This window comes from Oncorhynchus tshawytscha, linkage group LG10, assembly GCF_018296145.1.
Source record: "Oncorhynchus tshawytscha isolate Ot180627B linkage group LG10, Otsh_v2.0, whole genome shotgun sequence".
Lineage (NCBI taxonomy): Eukaryota > Metazoa > Chordata > Actinopteri > Salmoniformes > Salmonidae > Oncorhynchus > Oncorhynchus tshawytscha.
In genome coordinates, this window is record NC_056438.1 from 26314755 (window position 1) to 26332861 (window position 18107).

General features: G+C 40.9%; 1 protein-coding gene across 6 annotated transcripts in view; it reads right to left on the bottom strand.

Moving 5' to 3' along the window:
• Positions 1–17370, bottom strand: part of LOC112261010 (serine/threonine-protein phosphatase 2B catalytic subunit alpha isoform) — a 95871-nt gene extending 78501 nt beyond the window's left edge. For 4 of the 6 annotated variants that reach the window (XM_042328429.1, XM_042328427.1, XM_042328426.1 and 1 more), the window contains exon 1: positions 17079–17368. In XM_042328429.1, coding sequence (XP_042184363.1) covers positions 17079–17145 — 67 coding nt within the window. In that variant the 5' untranslated portion in view covers positions 17146–17368. Of the gene's footprint in view, positions 1–17078 lie in introns of all 6 variants that reach the window. The other 2 variants (XM_042328424.1, XM_042328425.1) reach the window with 2 other exon arrangements.
• Between the last annotated feature and the right edge of the window lie 737 nt (positions 17371–18107).

The following is an 18107-nucleotide window of genomic DNA, read 5'->3' on the forward strand; positions in this document are numbered from 1 at the left end:
GGGAATGGTGGCCTTTCAGAGCAGACCCCTGTGTGTGTGTGTGTGTGTGTGCGTATAACTGAGTGAGTTAAAGTATGTGTGTGTGTGTGTGAGACAAGCTGAAGCATGCTCGCTTACGCTGCAGGAGCTTGTCCCATCCGTCAGGGTCTAACCTAGTGGTATGTTGTTACCACATAACACATTCCCCCACCTCAGAAACAGTGAGTATGATAACACTGCAGTGTTAGCCTAGAGGTAGACCTTGGCTTGCAGCACCAGATGGTCTGGAATCCCCCATTCCCCTTGAAACCAAAATAGTATTGTTTTGTTTTTTGGGGGGTCTGTGGGGGCTCTTGCTGCCAAAACGCGTGCTTTGCAAACTGACATGATGCCAACTGACGACTCATGTTCTCCTAGGCCTCAGAGCATATTAGATTTTCCCTGAAAATGAAAAAGGGACATGGTGCCAACTCCAGAGACGTGTCTTATGTGTTGAGAGGGAAGTTTATCAAATACCTCAGCTCGTATTGTGTCAGGCATTCTCAGGGCTCACTCAAACGTATCTCTGGGGGGAATGGGTTAACCCTGCCTTTCCACATATTAATAAATAACACAGGTTAGCACACAACATTAGCTGGCATTGAATAGGCTTGCTGTGTGTGTGTACTGTGTGCATGCTGTCCAGTGTGTACAGTCTGAGCCACCCAGATAAGGCAGAGAGGGGATGCATGTTTTCATGTGGACTCGCACAGATACAGTATCTATGTGTGTGTGTGTGTGTGTGTGTGTATTTATGCAGTGTTTGTGTGTGTGCGTGTGTCCGTCAGCCTTCTACGACTGCATGCACGTCCTTATCCTTTCTGCCCTTGGTATATGTGTTGGAGTGTGAAAGGTGGCTCGTACAGAAAGCAGCTATTCTCTGCCGCATCAGGGGCCTATGCTTCAATCCCTTCCGGCTCCAATAAGGCTTCTGTGTGTGCATTCCCACTGTGTATTTACACTTGTAGTAGACATCCTATTGATTGATCTGGGACTCTGCTGCTGCCGGTCCTAGAGGGAAATCTAATAACAGGCAACTGTCGATGCTCCAAACTGACTGCTGCGGTTAGCCCCATGGCTAACAAAGGGAGTGCATGAAGCCCTGCCAGCCAGAGTAGCTGGAGACATTAAATGCACGTTTGAGAAAGAGGACAGCCACTTTACCACATCAAGCGTACTAGGGGCTGGGAATTGCCAGGGACCTCATGATACGAAATTATCACGATACTTAGGTGCCGATACAATAGGTACTACGATTCAATATGTATTGTGATCCGATACTGCAATTTTATTGCGATTCGATGTTCCAAATATATTGCTCACCATATGTCTGCTGTGGAGTGACAGAGAGCATGAGGAAAATGAGTTTAGATCAATCATGGATATAAAAGCGCTGAAAACAAATTGGCTCCCTATTTAAAAAATAGGATGGAAAACGAGCTATGAAGGAAAAATACTTGGGAGTTTTGGTGCAGGTACAGCCGACTAGTGCAAAAACAATATTGCGATATTATCAAAAACAACATAGCGATACGTAACTCTTTACCCCCCATCACGATAGCATAAAGTACAGGGCAAGGTTGGGTATGACGAGCAAGGCAAGCCACATGAGCTAAAAAAAAACAAATCGATGTGGCCCACATAACAGTAGGGATTTCCCAATGTCACCGACTACATGGAGTTTGGTGGTAGAGTAGAGTTATCAATAAAATATTATCAGCATGAAAACCTCAGTGTTGCATCTGTGCCCAAGAACACAGGCATATTATCACAGGCGACTGGTTGAGTGGTACCAATTTCAGAGACAACTTTTGCGGGGCTCAATTTCTATGTCGATCTACAGCGCTAAAGCGTAGTGTTTTAACTACAACAACAAAAAATGTGTTAACCCCACTGACCTAAACTGTTAAGTTGTACAAACGTGTATATTGCAATGAATGTAACTTATCTTTTTAAGTTTAAATAAGGAACATTTGTATGTTGTAGTTATGTACAGTGCATTCGGAAAGTATTCAGACCCCTTCTCTTTTCCCACATTGTGTTACGTTCCAGCCTTAATCGAAAATGGATTCAATAAAAAAATCCTCAATCTAACACAATACCCCATAATGACAATGTGAAAACAGGGTTTTAGACATTTTTGCACATTTCCAAAAAATACCTTATTTACATAAGTGTTCAGACCCTTTGCTATGAGACTCGAAATTGAGCTCAGGTGCATCCTGTTTCCATTGATCATCCTCGAGATGTTTCTACAACGTGATTGGAGTCCACCTGTGGTAAATTCAATTGATTGGACATGATTTTGAAAGGGCACACACTTGTCTATATAAGGTCCCACAGTTGACAGTGCATGTCAGAGCAAAAAAACAAAAACCAAGTCATGAGGTTGAAGGAATTGTCATCCGAGACCGGATTGTGTCGAGGCACAGATCTGGGCAAGGGTACCAAAAAATTTCTGTGGCATTGAAGGTCTCCCCAATTTCGTGATATCCAATTGCAATCCAATTACAAACTTGTCTCATCGCTGCAACTCCCCAACGGGCTCGTGAGAGGCGACGGTCGAGTCATGCGTCCTCTGAAACATGACCCACCAAACCGAGCTCCGTAACACCCGCCCACTTAACCCGGAAGCCAGCCGTACTAATGTGTCGGAGGAAATACCTGCAGGCACCTGTCCCGCCACAAGGAGTTGCTAGAGCGCGATGAGCCAAGTAAAGCCCCCCAGGCCAAACCCTCCCCTAACCCGGATGACGCTGGGCCAATTGTGCGCGGTCCTATGGGACTCCCAGCCACAGCCGGTTGTGACACAGCCTGGGATCGAAACCGGGTCTGTAGTGATGCCTCAAACGCTGCGAAGCAGTGCCTTAGATCGCTGCGCCACTCGTTAGGCCGGCCTCCATCATTCTTTAATGGAAGAAGTTTGGAACCATCAAGACTCTTCCTAGAGTTGGCCGCCCAGCCAAACTGAGCAATCGCGGGAGCTCCAGAGTTTCTCTGTGGAGATGGGAGACCTTCCAGAAGGACAACCATCTCTGCAGCACTCCACCAATCAGGCCTTTATGGGAGAGTGGCCAGACGGAAGCCACTCCTCAGTAAATGGCACATGACAGCTGCTTGGAGTTTGCCAAAAGGCACCTAAAGGACTCTCGGATCATGAGAAACAAGATTCTCTGGTCTTATGAAACCAAGATTGAACTCTTTGGCCTGAATGCCAAGCATTACGTCTGGAAGAACGTCCCTACGGTGAAACGTGGTGGCAGCATCATGCTGTGGGGATGTTTTTCAGAGGCAGGGACTGGGAGACTAGTGAGGATCGAGGGAAAGATGAACAGAGCAAAGTACAGAGAGATCTTTCATGACAGCCTTCTCCAGAGCGCTCAGGACCTCAGACTGAGGCGAAGGTTCACCTTCCAACAGGACAACGAACCTAAACACACAGCCGAGACAACGCAGGAGTGTCTTCGGGACAAGTCTCTGAATGTGCTTGAGTGGCCCAGCCAGAGCCCGGACTTGAACCCGATTGAAGATCACTGGAGACCTGAAAATAGCTGTGTAGCGATGCTCCTCATTCAACCTGACAGAGTTTGAGAGGATCTGCAGAGAATAATGGGAGAAACTTCCCAAATACAGGTGTGCCAAGCTTGTAGCGTCATACCCAAGAAGATTCGAGGCTGTAATCGCTACTAAAGGTGCTTCAACAAAGTACTGAGTAAAGGGTCTGAATACTTATGTAAATGTAATATTTCCATTTTTTTAATAAATGTGCAACATTTTCTACAAACCTGTTTTTGCTTTGTCATTACAGGGAATTGTGTTTACATTGATAAGGGGAGTGAAACGATTTAATCAATTTAGGAATAAGAACAATTTAATCAATTTTAGAATAAGGCTGTAATGTAACAAAATGTGGAAAATGTCAAGGGGTCTGAATACTTTCCGAATGCCCTGTATGTCATTCTTTAATGTGGAGTTTGACGGAGATGAGTTTGTCAACTCAGGAACAAGGAAATGCCTCAGTGAGGTGAGAAGGCACCCATGACCTTTACATTATGAGAACATAGCACCTGGTGCCTTGCTTCAAAATGAGAAATGTAATAACACCGCATGAGATGCCAAGTCAGTCAAGATTGAAAGACCCCCCACCCCCACCCTATTTTAATCATTACTGAATAATAAATGGCCTCGTATAGAGTATATCTTAAATGCCCCCCCCAAAAAATAAAAAAATAAAATAACATTTAATCTTCCTACTAGCACTGACATTGCTGAGAACTACTTTATCGAGGGAAAATATACTTCCTACTAATGTGATGTGGTTGTTCCACCCAGCCCCAGCTATCTTAAGAGGAATGCACTAATTGTTAAGTTGCTCTGAATAAGAGCATCTGCTGACTAAAATGTAAATGTAAAATGTCACATAAAAAATTGATGTGATCAATAGAAATTCAAAAGCCATTGACTTACACACAAACAAATTATATTATTGCGGTTTCCAGATCTAGCGCTAGGCTCGCTACATTTGTTCGGCCTGTATTAGCAAGATCACAGGCTAATGCATGGAGTCAGATTACACCCCCTGAGTAGATCTGCCTTTATGTCTTTATAAAGAGATGAATCTGGCCAAATCCACCCCTTTGCTGTGTCCTAAATCCACAACAGAGACTAATTCCTCTGTAATCTAATGAGCGACCAAGGTGCAGTAGTCCCTCAGGTGTACAACGGTAGTGAGTCTCCGAGTGTGTGTCGCAACGTCATGGACATTTGGGACATCCCCTTAAAAACCAATGTCACCCGATGCCAGAATGTATATATCAATACACTACAACATGAAGAGGCTATCATTGCAGTCTTTGCAGTTTCATGACAAGTCATCAAGACAGTCAACAGCTGCATGAGATGTTTTTCAAGTACGAAAGGCAAAGTTCTGATCTCATTGCTGATAATAATGTATCCTACAGTACCTTCAACAATTCCTGCAATCCCATTTAACCGGAGTCATTAGTCACACACACACCATAAGCATTCTGGGACCTATCCGCATGCCAAAGGGACATTGGAGGGCTAAAGCCTTGTTCACATTGGCAGTTTGAAGTCACGCAAATCCAATTTTTTTGCATGTTCGATTCAAATCTGTTCTTTTTACTGCAGTCTGAACAGCCAAAAAACACATGGAGTCTGATATTTCAAGCCACATTTCAAACCACCTTTGTAAGAGGTTTGAAGTCAGATTCCTGGCCATGCAACTTAGTTGCCCTAAGTGGTTTTTAGACTATTATTTGTCTACTAAGCTAACATACGCAATTTTTTAAAAGATAAATTATCCTTGGTATGACTATCTATTTGATTTGTAATTTTAGGACCACTTAAGGTATCCCCCGGCAAAATTGAATAACAGATTCATACATGGAAAAACAGTCAAAAAATAAATGAAAAGGAAGTTTGTTTTACATTGTCTGTCCTATATCTGAGCGATATAAGAAAGATCAGAATATTTTTTGGAGGGAGGGGGGCACTAAACTACTTCCATTAAAAAATATTATGGTACCGGGCTACCGAGTCTTGTAGAGCAAAACAATTGACATGTACATGTTCGTGAGAGTCGTCCCTTTCCTTAGAGGGTGTGTAGCCCAAACTGTTCAGACACTACAGACAGAAGTTAGCGGATCAGCAGTACCGACCGTGATGCTTGTGGGGGTCATAGAAATGGAAAAACACCATTGTGCAAGTCTCATCTTTCCATAGAGCGATTCATATTAGTTTGATGACTGATTTTCGGGATGTCTCAAGACGTGACAAACGCCACTGTAGCTCAGCCACCTTCCACCGCCATTGGTGGATGCGGTGGAATGAAATGCAGCATGCATAAAAATATCTCAATCTTAGATGGATTTTGATGGGGATTTCTAGGGGGTCTGCATTGTGAACAAGTCTTAAGAAACAGGCAGGTGCCAAAGGACGATTTAAAAGACTTGTTAAGTCTTGTGTCGGGCATACATCCACGATGAATTGAACAAATGATCAATCAATTGATTTGATTTTGGGTCTGATTCAAATGACAAAGTAAAGAGAGAACAGGTTCGCTAGCCAATCTGTCAGCATATGCCTTCTTCCATCTTTATTTGTTCAGCATGTTCCTCTGTCCTTGTAACCACCCAGTAAATGTTGACACTCTCTCTCTCATGTGTTTACCTACTCTTTTCATTGGGGTTACACTTAAAAGAGAGACACTAAAATGCTCCAATGGAGTACAGCAGCCAACAACAACCAACCAGGGGGAAATGTGTGTCAATCATCCAAGAAGCTCAGGCAGCAAGCAGCTCTTTGGATCAAAACAGATAGAGTGTGCTTTTAACAACCTTTCTATTAAATATTTGTGTTATTTTTCTCTCTGCATGGTTGGGAAGGGCCCATAAGTCCCATAAGAAACACTCATTTCTGTACTGTTTTGTGACCGTGCACTGTCTCTATCCAATCCATATTACATTATCAGCTGACAATCGATGATGTATGATAATACCATTATGTTCTCTGCTGCCGCCGCTATCGGTCGCAAATGGTGCTCTTCATACCCCCTGTCTATCCTCGTCTTCCCAATTACCACCCTCTAGTGCCGCTTTTGTCGGACATAGGAAAAGTAAGGATAAGGAAATCTGGATCTCTACAAAACACATTCATATGCTATTTCCCAGCTGATACCTTCAAAGACTGTTTATTTGAAAACCATTATTATATCCACTTGCGAGACATCAGATATTCCTTCATTTATCTGCATTTTTGTCAAAATCAAGTTAGACATGGCCTTGTTCTGTTCAATGTTCTCTACCTATATATAGTACTCTAAATACCCCCAATTCATGTTGTTAAGTTCAAAAGAATACACAATAAAAATTGCTGACACCATTCAAACCAAAGAGGGTTCGGAACTTTAAAAGACAATTATCTCAGAATCATCTTTTTGCAGATAGAACTTTATACTGTAGTCCTAAACTCTCCACCTAGTAAAATGGTGATTAGCGAATTAACCACTTTTGTTAACAATTAAAATACTATACTGTATGTGTGTATTGAAAGACAATGAAAATTTAAAACAGGTCAAATATATAAATGTATTTATTTTTATTTCTCAGAGAACTTAGAGGGCCAAATAAAAGCGTGCGCACACACACACACACACACACACCAACCTGAAAGCAGGGGGAAGCTGTGTCTCTGGGCAGGAGATTACATAAATCCACGGTGAGTATGTGGTGTTACTTAAGGTTCTGAAAATGACTCAGCTATCCAGCTGGGTGCAGTGGCCGTAGTGGCCGACCCCCACAAGTCTAAACAAGGGGCCCGGGCCTATCCTCAAAAGTCAAATATTAGCCATCCAAGTCAAAAGAAAGGCCTCTGCAAACACACACTCTACTATGGAGGCTTTCCCTTCTAACTGGAGTCAAATAAAATAGACAACAACGGATACTCTTCACATTATATTAACATGGTCGCCAACTTACCATGCATGCTATTGAGCCGGAAGCAGCAGTCACGTAGCTATAGAAATCTACAGCTCTTCCACAAACTTAAAGGCAATATGGTTACTCTTTTTACAAGACAAACCTGGGTATTTACTGAAACAGTCGGTTGCCACCACATCAGTTTTATACAGGCGTTGTTTTCAAAAACAGGTGGAAAGGTGCGATGCATGTTCTATTGGAAGATGAGAAAGCCCATAGGGTGAAATAGGAGGATTGGCAACAGATTACTACAAACATTTTGCCTCAAGATATTTGGAGGGGTGCTTTGTATAGAGTACAGTCATAATATTGACACAAAGCTGAAATAATGACTACTCTATGTCTGATATCATAACAGCTGTTTGAGGACAAATAATTCATGGAAAATAATGAAAAGTGTGTGTGTGTGTGTGTGTGTGTGTGTGTATGTGTGGTAGCTTTCAACAGCCTAACACAGCATCACCACAATCACCCTTTATTGTTAAGTTAAAATCCTCCTCTTTACGATTTCAGGACAAGAATAATTGTGATTTTGTCTGATGTGGGTTGTGAGTAGTTTAACATTAGCATGAGGGCAATTCCACAGTAACAGAATGCGCTGAGACTCTGATTTTTCACTTTGAAAGTATGCCAAACAAAAAAACGTGGATTGCAAAGTTAAACAAACCATACAACTCCATGCACAAGGACTACTTTTAACAATTTTCAAAGAAAAAATGCGCCGAATACAACAGGTGTAGAAGCCCTTAAAACTTCTTAGGGCTGAAATCCCTTAACGGGATCATTTTCATCAACAACCACTGAATTGCATAGCGTCACATTCATTTTATATTACTAAAACTATTTATATTCATGAAATCACAAGTGCAATATAGCAAAACACAGCTTAGCCTTTTGTTAATCCACCTGTCATGTCAGATTTTAAAAATATGCTTTACCATGAAAGTAATCCAAGCGTTTGTGTAAATTTATCGATCACTCGACAAAACATTATGAACACCTAGCATCAAGTAGCTTGATTACGAAAATCAGAAAAGCAATCAAATTAATCGTTTACCTTTGATGATCTTCGGATGTTTTCACTCACGAGACACCCAGTTACACAATAAATGTTCCTTTTGTTCCATAAAGATTATTTTTATATCCAAAATACCTCCGTTTGTTTGGCGCATTATGATCAGAAATCCACAGAAAAGAGGGGCCCATGTACATGTTGGTAGAGTTATTAAAGTGACTTATGCATAGATAATAACAGAGAGTAGAGTAGCTGAAAGTGCAGATGTACATTTTGGTATCAGAATCACGGTAAAATCTCCCTCAGTTTGTTATGTGACCACTTTTTCCAAAAACTCTGTTAAATATTTCCTCTGAATTAAGATTCAAAGATGTCTGCAGAAAGAATGGGGTGTCACTGTCAGCTATGATATAAAGTAACGTAGCAGGCATAAGAATGAACGCCTGAGGCATTTCTTTCTTTCTGTTCCTGACAAGAAAATAATTACTGTTGGGGGAGGTTGTCTTCTGCACTGTTTAACCAATCCAGTAAATGTGGAGGAGGATTTAAGATGGGAGTGTCACATTATTTATTAGTTTATTAGGATCCCCATTAGCTTTTGCAGAAGCTACTCGCCCTGATGTTCACAACAACAACAAAAACATGACAAGTAACAAAACCCTGATACATTGATAGACAAGGAAAGTCACACAAGTTACAAATACAACAATACACAACAAATGCAAAAAAAAAAGAATTATACAAACAATACAACAACAAAAAATGACGTGTGTGTTAAGAGTGTGTGTGTGTGTGCGTGTGTCCCCTCACAGTTCCATTAGTTGTTTTTGTGTTGATGTCCAAAAGCGGGAGTCAGGCTCTTTATATTTCCCCTGAAAACTGGATGCATCCGGTTATTTCCAAACCCACCTTGAGTTTGAAAAAAATCTATTTTGTTTATTAAACTACAGTAAGTGAAGGGGATTAACATCCGGTAACAAAATGATGGTAAAAGAATTACATCATGAGTCCCTTATCTGTACAATACAGAAATGCATAACTATAAATGTCCTTCTGTTCATGGTGATGTATCCTGAATAGGTACACAAAGGTAGAAAGTGTACTATCCTCTTTTGCATGTTTGGGTATTATTCTACACACTGGCTATTATTCTAATGAGCTCCGCCTTCAAACAAGACCAAATTTGGTTGGTCCGGATTGGACCAAATCTGTACCAATCATAGATGTCTTATGTTTCAGAATTTTGAACAGTAGAGCACAGCACAGTACAGTTTAATACAGTAAAGTACAGTAGAGTTCAGTACAGTACAGTAAATAGTAAAGCACCCTTTGCTGGCTCTAACAGCCACCCAATCAGTTTGCTGTCTTGTTCTTAGTAAACTGATGGCGAGAATTGTGTTTGACCAAATAAAATTACAATTTTCAGATAACAAGTTAACTACTGACTTTCAGCATGCATATAGAGAAGGGCCCTCAACTTGTACTGTACTGACTCAGGGGACAGGTGATTGGTTGAAAGAAATTAACAATAAGACGATAGCTGGAGCCGTATTATTAGATTTCAGTGAAACCTTTTGATGCTATTGATCATAAATTGTTATTGAAGAAACTCACTTGCTATGGCCTCACATCACCTGCCATCGCATGTTTGAAGAGTTATTTAAACAATAGAACCTAGAGAGTGTTCTTCAATGAATGCTTCTCCAACATCAGATATGTACAGTGCGGTGTCCCTCAGTGCAGTTCTCTTGGGCCGTTACTCTTCTCTATTTGTACAAATGATTTGCCACTGGTCTTACACAAAGCTAGAATGACTATGCGTGCGGATGACTACACTCTCTACATGTCAGCACCGAAAACCAGTGAGCTGACTGAAATAATACATAAGGAGTTACAGTCAGTATCAGCATGGGTGACTAATGATAAACTGGTCTTAAATACATCTACATCTATAAGCATTGTATTTGGTTCAAAACATTCTCTAAGACCTAAACCTTGACTGGAGTTGTACATAAAGGTTGTGACCACTGAGCAAGTTGAAGAAGCTCAACTCCTAGATATAACATTTGATGGTCAGTTATCATGGTCAAGTCACATTAAGTTGTTGTGAAGGTGGTCTGTTATAAAAAATATGTTCAAAACAAATCTACTGTACTAGTTGTTAAGGCCAGTCTTTCCTGTTTGATGGTTGACCAGAGATCAACTGCTTCTTTTCTATTTTTTATGAGAAAATGAAAAATTCCAGATTGTCTGCATAATCAACTCAGACACCCATACATACCCCACAAGACTTGCCACCTTCTAGTGCTGAGGGATTAGTGCTTTTATGAAATAATGACATAAAAATTATTTGAGCTTTTTAATGGAAATTCCAAAGCCAAATATAGTGAACATTCAATTGCCAAAACATTGAACATATTCCATTGTCTCTGTAATGTTCACATAGTAAAATAGGACATTACCATGAAATAATAAAATATTACAGTGTATATGACTTTTTATTTGATAATTTGATGATTTTTCATTCCTTAAAGTCATCATCTCCTCTCTGCTTAGGCAGTAGCAGCCAGTCAGACAGACAACCATCGAACATTATCTCTGTCCTCCCCATGCTGTATTGTCTTTAGTCATCCTATTTAGCAAAGCTAGCCTCGATAAGCATGCTGCAGAGTTGTCTGACAATCATTTTACTCGTTTTTAAAGTAGATAAGGCATACTTTCACGAACTGTCTTTATCCCTTTCTCTCTTCGCTCGTTGTTGTGTTGTGTACATTCCTCTCTCATTCGGGGGTGTATGTGGTCTGTCTGTATCTTACCTAACCTAGCAGGCATAAAAGTGTATCCATCTCTGTCCAAGATGGAAAAGAACAGGCACAATGCATTATGGTCATGGTAGTTAATTACCACATTTCTGCACTGACCTAGGTTGAATGTTTACTAAATGAAAACTACAACTCCCTTCAGCCCAGCGTCCCATATGTTAGAGGTCGACCGATTATGATTTATCAACCCTGTTACCGATTATTGAAGGACCAAAAAAAGCCAATTCTGATTAATCTGACAATTTTTTAAATATATATATATATATATATATGTAATAAATGACAATTACAACAAAACTGAATGAACAATGAACACTTTTATTTTAACTTAATATAATACAGAAATAAAATCAATTTAGTCTCAAATAAATAATGAAACATGTTCAATTTGGTTTAAATAATGCAAAAACACTCTATTGGAGAAGAAAGTAAAAGTGCATGATGTGCCATGTAAAAAAGCTAACGTTTAAGTTCCTTGCTCAGAACATGAGAACATATGAAAGCTGGTGGTTCATTTTAACATGAGTCTTCAATATTCCCAGTTAAGAAGTTTTAGGTTGTGGTTATTATAGGAATTATAGGACTATTTTTCTCTCTCTAAATTCATGTTAGCAGGCAATATTAACCAGGGAAATTGTGTCACTTCTCTTGCGTTCTGTGCAAGCAGAGTCAGGGTATATGCAGCAGTTTGGGTCGCCTGGCTCGTTGTGAAATGTGTGAAGACAATTTCTTCCTAACAAAGACCGTAATTAATTTGGCAGAATTTTAAATAATTCTGACATAACATTGAAGGTTGTGCAATGTAACAGCAATATTTAGACTTAGGGTTGCCATCTGTTCGATAAAATACAGAACGGTTCCGTTCATCACTTTTTATTTGTATTGTTTGTCTATCTTAGTAGTTTCCATTTGTGTGGCTGTCCTTGTCTATCAGTGTTTTGTTACTTGTCATGTTTTGTGTTTTTTTGTGGGCCCCAGGAAGAGAAGCTGATGCTTCTGCAAAAGCTAATGGGGATCCTAATAAACTAATAACTAAACAGCAGAGTATAGTTCAGTACAATACAATACAATCAATTATAGTGTACTCGACTCTAGTGATAAAAACAAAATAGATACAGTTACATATTGGGATATTATTTTTGACGATATATCATATTGACAATATTGCAATATAATTGTTGCGCTAGTTTGCTGTACCTGCATCAAAACTCCAGTATTTTCCTTCATAGCTTGTTCTCAATCTTCTTTTTAAATATGAAGCCAATTTGTTTTCAACACTTATTTCCATGACTGTCAAAACTCTCTCTTGTCCCTCTGCAGCAGTTTGGAACATAGAATCGCAAAAAAATCACAGTATTGATTCACAACACATATAAAAACGTGAGAATTGCAATACATACTGTATCATATCGGCACCTAAATATCGTGATAATTAAGACAATTCCCAGCCTTAATCAACTCTAGTGTGCTCTACTGTACTGAACTTTACTGTACTGAACTAAACTTCACTCTACTGAACTAAACTTCACTCTACTGAACTTTACTGTACTAAACTAAACTTTACTGTACTGAACAAAACTTCACTCTACTGAACTAAACTTCACTGTACTAAACTTTCTGAACTAAACTTCACTCTACTGAACTTTACAGTACTTTATTTAAAACATTTCCAGACACTCTTGTTCAGAGCGACTGTCTTGCTTTTTTATACTGGGAATCAAACCTACAACACTGGCGTTGAGAGCGTCATGCTCTACCAACTGAGCCACATGAGATCACTTACTATTGTGCTGTATATTGTACTGACGGACCTAAACTCTACTCTACAGTACTGTGCAGTGCAGTCCAAACTTGTGAAACAGACATCTACGGTTGGTTCAGATTTAGACTGACCAAATTTCAATGTCCATGGATGTCCTGTGTCAATCGGTGTTGAGTGGGCTGGTTATAGTAAATGGAAAGAGAAAGGACTCATGGGTAGGTGTCAGTAAGAGCCGGGAGAGGTGACATTAACTGGAAAGAGAGAGGAGAGAGACAGGGAGAGAGAAAGGAAGGGGTTGTCCAGACTGTTTTCACACTCTCACTCTGACCACCACTTGACAGAAAGAGAAAGAAAACAGTAATGAGCTGAACATAACAGTATGCCAGTAGAAGGGAGGACAGTAGCAGTTGACACAAGTGTGGTTTGTCACTATTATGAATTCCCATTGTAGCCAATTCACTTGCAGTCATTCTGTTACAGATGTTTTCGTCACTCCGTTACCGATTTGGTGACAGAACGACATATTTTAACCACTTAAAAATTATAAGCCACATTGTTATTAATAAAAACACAATCACTAATTTGTAGGTCTACCTTTACTTGTTACTTCTGTCAACTTGGATTGTTTTCCCTCATGAGGGAGAGAAATCTGAAAATAACTTAAAGATGTGTGGGTTTTTGGTAATGTTATTACAAAGCAATGCTTCTTAAACTTCCAAAAGGCAAATAATGTCTCCAAAACTAAATAGAAGTGTTGATATTAGTTGGCAGGGATCTTTACTTGTGTTTTGATGTATTTCTAATACCTGGTAGATGTTGTCTAAGACCCTTTTCCATCTGTTTGAACAGAAATCAAAGCATTTGCTTATTGCTAGTTCTTAGGTTAGAAATGGTTGAAAAATGTATCTAAATGTTTTCCATCCTAAAAACTAGGAATAAGCAAAGGCTTTGATTTATGCTTTAATTTCAACAACAAAGACTTGACATGCTTTGTGAGAATTTGTCAGCGAGTGGGTAAAACGCCACTACCATCCGTCCTATTGGCCAACGTGCAATCACTGGAAAATAAACTGGATGAGCTACGATCAAGACTATCCTACCAATGGGACATTAAAATCTGTAATATCTTATGTTTCACCGAGTTGTGGCTGAACGACGACAAGGATAAAATAGAGCTGGCTGGGGTTTCCATGCATCGGCAGGACAGAGCAGCTACACCTGGTAAGATGAGGGGCGGGGGTGTGTGTCTATTTGTCAATAACAGCTGGTGCTCCATGTTAATATTAAAGAAGTCTCAAGGTATTGCCTGACGCTCGTTGGATGTGGCAGGGCTTGAAAACTATTACGGACTACAAAGGGACGCCAGCTGCAAGCTGCCCAGTGACGCAAGCCTACCAGATGAGCTAAATACCTTTTATGCTCACTTCGAGGCAAGCAACACTGAAGCATGCATGAGAGCACCAGCTGTTCCGAACGACTGTGTGATCACGCTCTCCGTAACTGATGTCAGCAACATTCACAAGGCCGCGGGGCCAGACAGATTACCAGGATGTGTACTCAGAGCATGCGCGGACAACTGGCAAGTGTCTTTACTCACATTTTGAAACTCTCCCTGACCGAGTCTGTAACACCTACATGTTTCAAGCAGACCACCATAGTCCCTGTGCCCAAGAAAGGGAAGATAACCTGCCTAAATGACTACTGCCCCTTAGCACTCACGTTGGTAGCCATGAAGTGCTTTGAAAGGCTGGTCATGGCTCAAATCAACACCATCATTCCGAAAACCCTAGACCCACCCCCCATTCGCATACCGCCCCAACAGATCCACAGATGACGCAATCTCAATCGCACTCCACACTGCCCTTTCCCATCTGGACAAAAGGAACACCTATGTTGAGAATGCTGTTCATCGACTACAGCTCAGCATTCAACACCATAGTGCCCACAAAGCTCATCACCAAGCTAAGGACCCTGGGACTAAACACCTCCCTCTGCATCTGGATCCCGGACTTCCTGACGGGCCGCCCCCAGGTGGTAGGGTAGGAAACAGCACATTTGACACGCTGCTCCTCAACACTGGGGCCCCTCAAGGGTGCGTGCTTAGTCCCCTCTTGTACTCACTGTTCAACCACGACTGCGTGGCCAAGCACAACTCAAACACCATCATTAAGTTTGCTGACGACACAATGGTGGTAGGCCTGATCATGACAATGATGAGACAGCCTATAGGAAGGAGGTCAGATACCTGGCAGTGTGGAGCTAGGACAACAACCTCTCCCTCAATGTGAGCAAAGGAGCTGGTCATGTACTACAGGAAAAGGAGGGTCGAACAGGCCCCCAATAACATCGACAGGACTGTAGTGGAGTGGGTCGAGAGTTTCAAGTTCTTTGGTGTCCCCATCACCAACAAACTATCATGGTCCAAACACACCAAGACAGTCATCAACACCTTTTCCCCTTCAGGAGACTGAAAAGATTTGGCATGGTTCCCCAGATCCTCTACAGCTGCACCCTCAAGAGCATCCTGACCAGTTGCATCACTGCCTGGTATGACAACTGCTCAGCATCCTACCGTAAGGCGCTACAGAGGGTAATGCGTACGGCCCAGTACATCACTGGGGCCAAGCTTCCTGACATCCAGGACCTATATACTACTAGGTGGTGTCAGAGGAAAGCCCAAAAAATTGTCAAAAACTCCAGTCACGCAAGTCATAGACTGTTCTCTCTGCTACCGCATGGCAAGCAGTACCGGAGCGCAAAGTCTAGGTCCAAAAGGCTCCTTACAGCTTCTACCCCCAAGCCATAAGACTGCTGAACAATTAATCAAAATGGCCGCCCGGACTATTTACATTGACCCCTCCACCCCTTTGTTTTTTACACTGGTGCTACTCGCTGTTTATTATCTATCTATGCATAGTCACTTTACCCCTACCTACATGTACAAATTACCTCGACTAATCTCTACCGCCGCACATAGACTCAGTACCAGGACATGATATATAGCCTCGTTATTGTTATTTTATTGTGTTACTTTACATATTTTTAAATTACTTTAGTTATTTAGTAAATATTTTCTTAACTCTATTTCTTGAACTACACTGTTGGTTAAGGGCTTGTAAGTAAGTAAGCATTTCACGGTAAGGTCTACACCTCTTGTATTAGGCGCATGTGACAGAAAATTTGATTTGATGTGGCAGGGGATGATTACTAGCCTTCATAGCAAATGTAAAACTATTTACACACTATTTTTACACTGTGTAGAGTATAGAGTCAAACCTAACTCAGTGTTTAAATCAATAGTGATTTCATGAATAATAGATTAAAAGAAATGTGTCATTATAGTCCAGCCCCCATGTGGTTTCTAGACACCATAGACTACAGTAACCTACCATGGGGGCAAACATCAAACATGGGGGCTAGCCAAAAACAGATACATGTGTCACTCTATTATGTATGGACTCCAAAATAGGGGTGAAACGTCTAACTTTTAACCATGGAATAATAGTTTTAACAATCACTGGATGGCCCTCCCTACATGATTCGTCCATGTTCATACAGAAGAGATGTGTGTGGCTACAAGTCATGTATTTTATGGTCATTTAAAATAAGAAAAAAGCATATATATTATTGTATGTGTGGACGTTAAACAATATAGGATCATATCCAACAAGCATGTTGCCCGACAATAAATGCAAACATTGAATGCCTGCAACTCTTGTAATAACACCCTTACTTCCTACTTTTACAGATTGCCTAGCCGGTGTCGTATCTCACGGCTAACACCCTTTTTCTCCATAACCAGATTTCCAATTGAGCAGACCATTCGGGTACAATACGACTAGGATTGCAATGTGTTGAGAGGGAGAGACATTCGTCTATGGAAGCAGTGTGTGACTTCATGACCAAAATAAAAAGCAACGCGGCAACTGTTTATGATCAACATCAATTAATTGTACACTTACATTTTACCATCCTGTCAGTCGTAGATAACTTCGGATCATCATTCGGCTTGTTTTCGGACATTTCCATGGTGCTAGAAATTCAAATATATTTGAACTGTGCCTGAAAAAGATCCGATGTTGTCCTTACCCAACAAATCAACTCTATCCAAATGGGAGATCGCAGTGATCTCACTTGCTCCTTTCACTAGCCAAAAATACATGCAATAGGATTACAAATTTCAACACTGGTATACTGTAGGTCCGTGTGATTTACTGTTACTCTGTATCAAGTTCTCGCTCCCAGCGCTGTGCGCGCAACCTAGCCTGCAGTTGGTAAGACACGCCCCCATATATATCGCTCTTCTATTGGTGGCAGAGACTAGACCTCTGTGTTCATATTCCCCTTTGCCCACGGACTCGTTTTGTTTCAGTCTGTGTATGTCTAACATGTTTTTATAGGTTATATGTGCAGTGTTGTAACACATCAGTTCCCTCTTCTGTATGTTGCAACATTGTAACATCAACCATGGGTAGCGTTGGCCTGCAACTCCAGAGTCGAGCACTGGATCCTACCATTTCTGCTTAATCTCAGTCTCTAAACTTCACTCAATCTCTCTTGAAGGGTTTAGAGTTGTCATCATGCAAAATGTCATGCAATTTAGATGGCCAAAGATTCACTGTTTTGAGTGAGCACCACCAGGCTAGAGAGTAGTTGAATTCGATTTCACATCATGATGCACAGGGTGAATCAACAGGCCTATATATTCTTTAGCTTCACGTTGGTGCATGTATTCAGCATAACCGCTTCACAACACTGTTAGTGAGGTTGTAAAGGGTGGGTTGTAAGTGGTTAATAGAGAGTTCAGCTTTTTTGGATTTATAACTAAACTAGTTTAGAGACAGTTCAATTCGGTTGTTATTACAGCACCACCATGTGGACATTTAAAGACATTCTAATAGAGGAAAAGTACACTTACCCCAACCAGTTTACAGTTCGGTGACTGTCTGCTCAATCCCAAATCGACATACAGGTCCCATTGTTGCCCTACT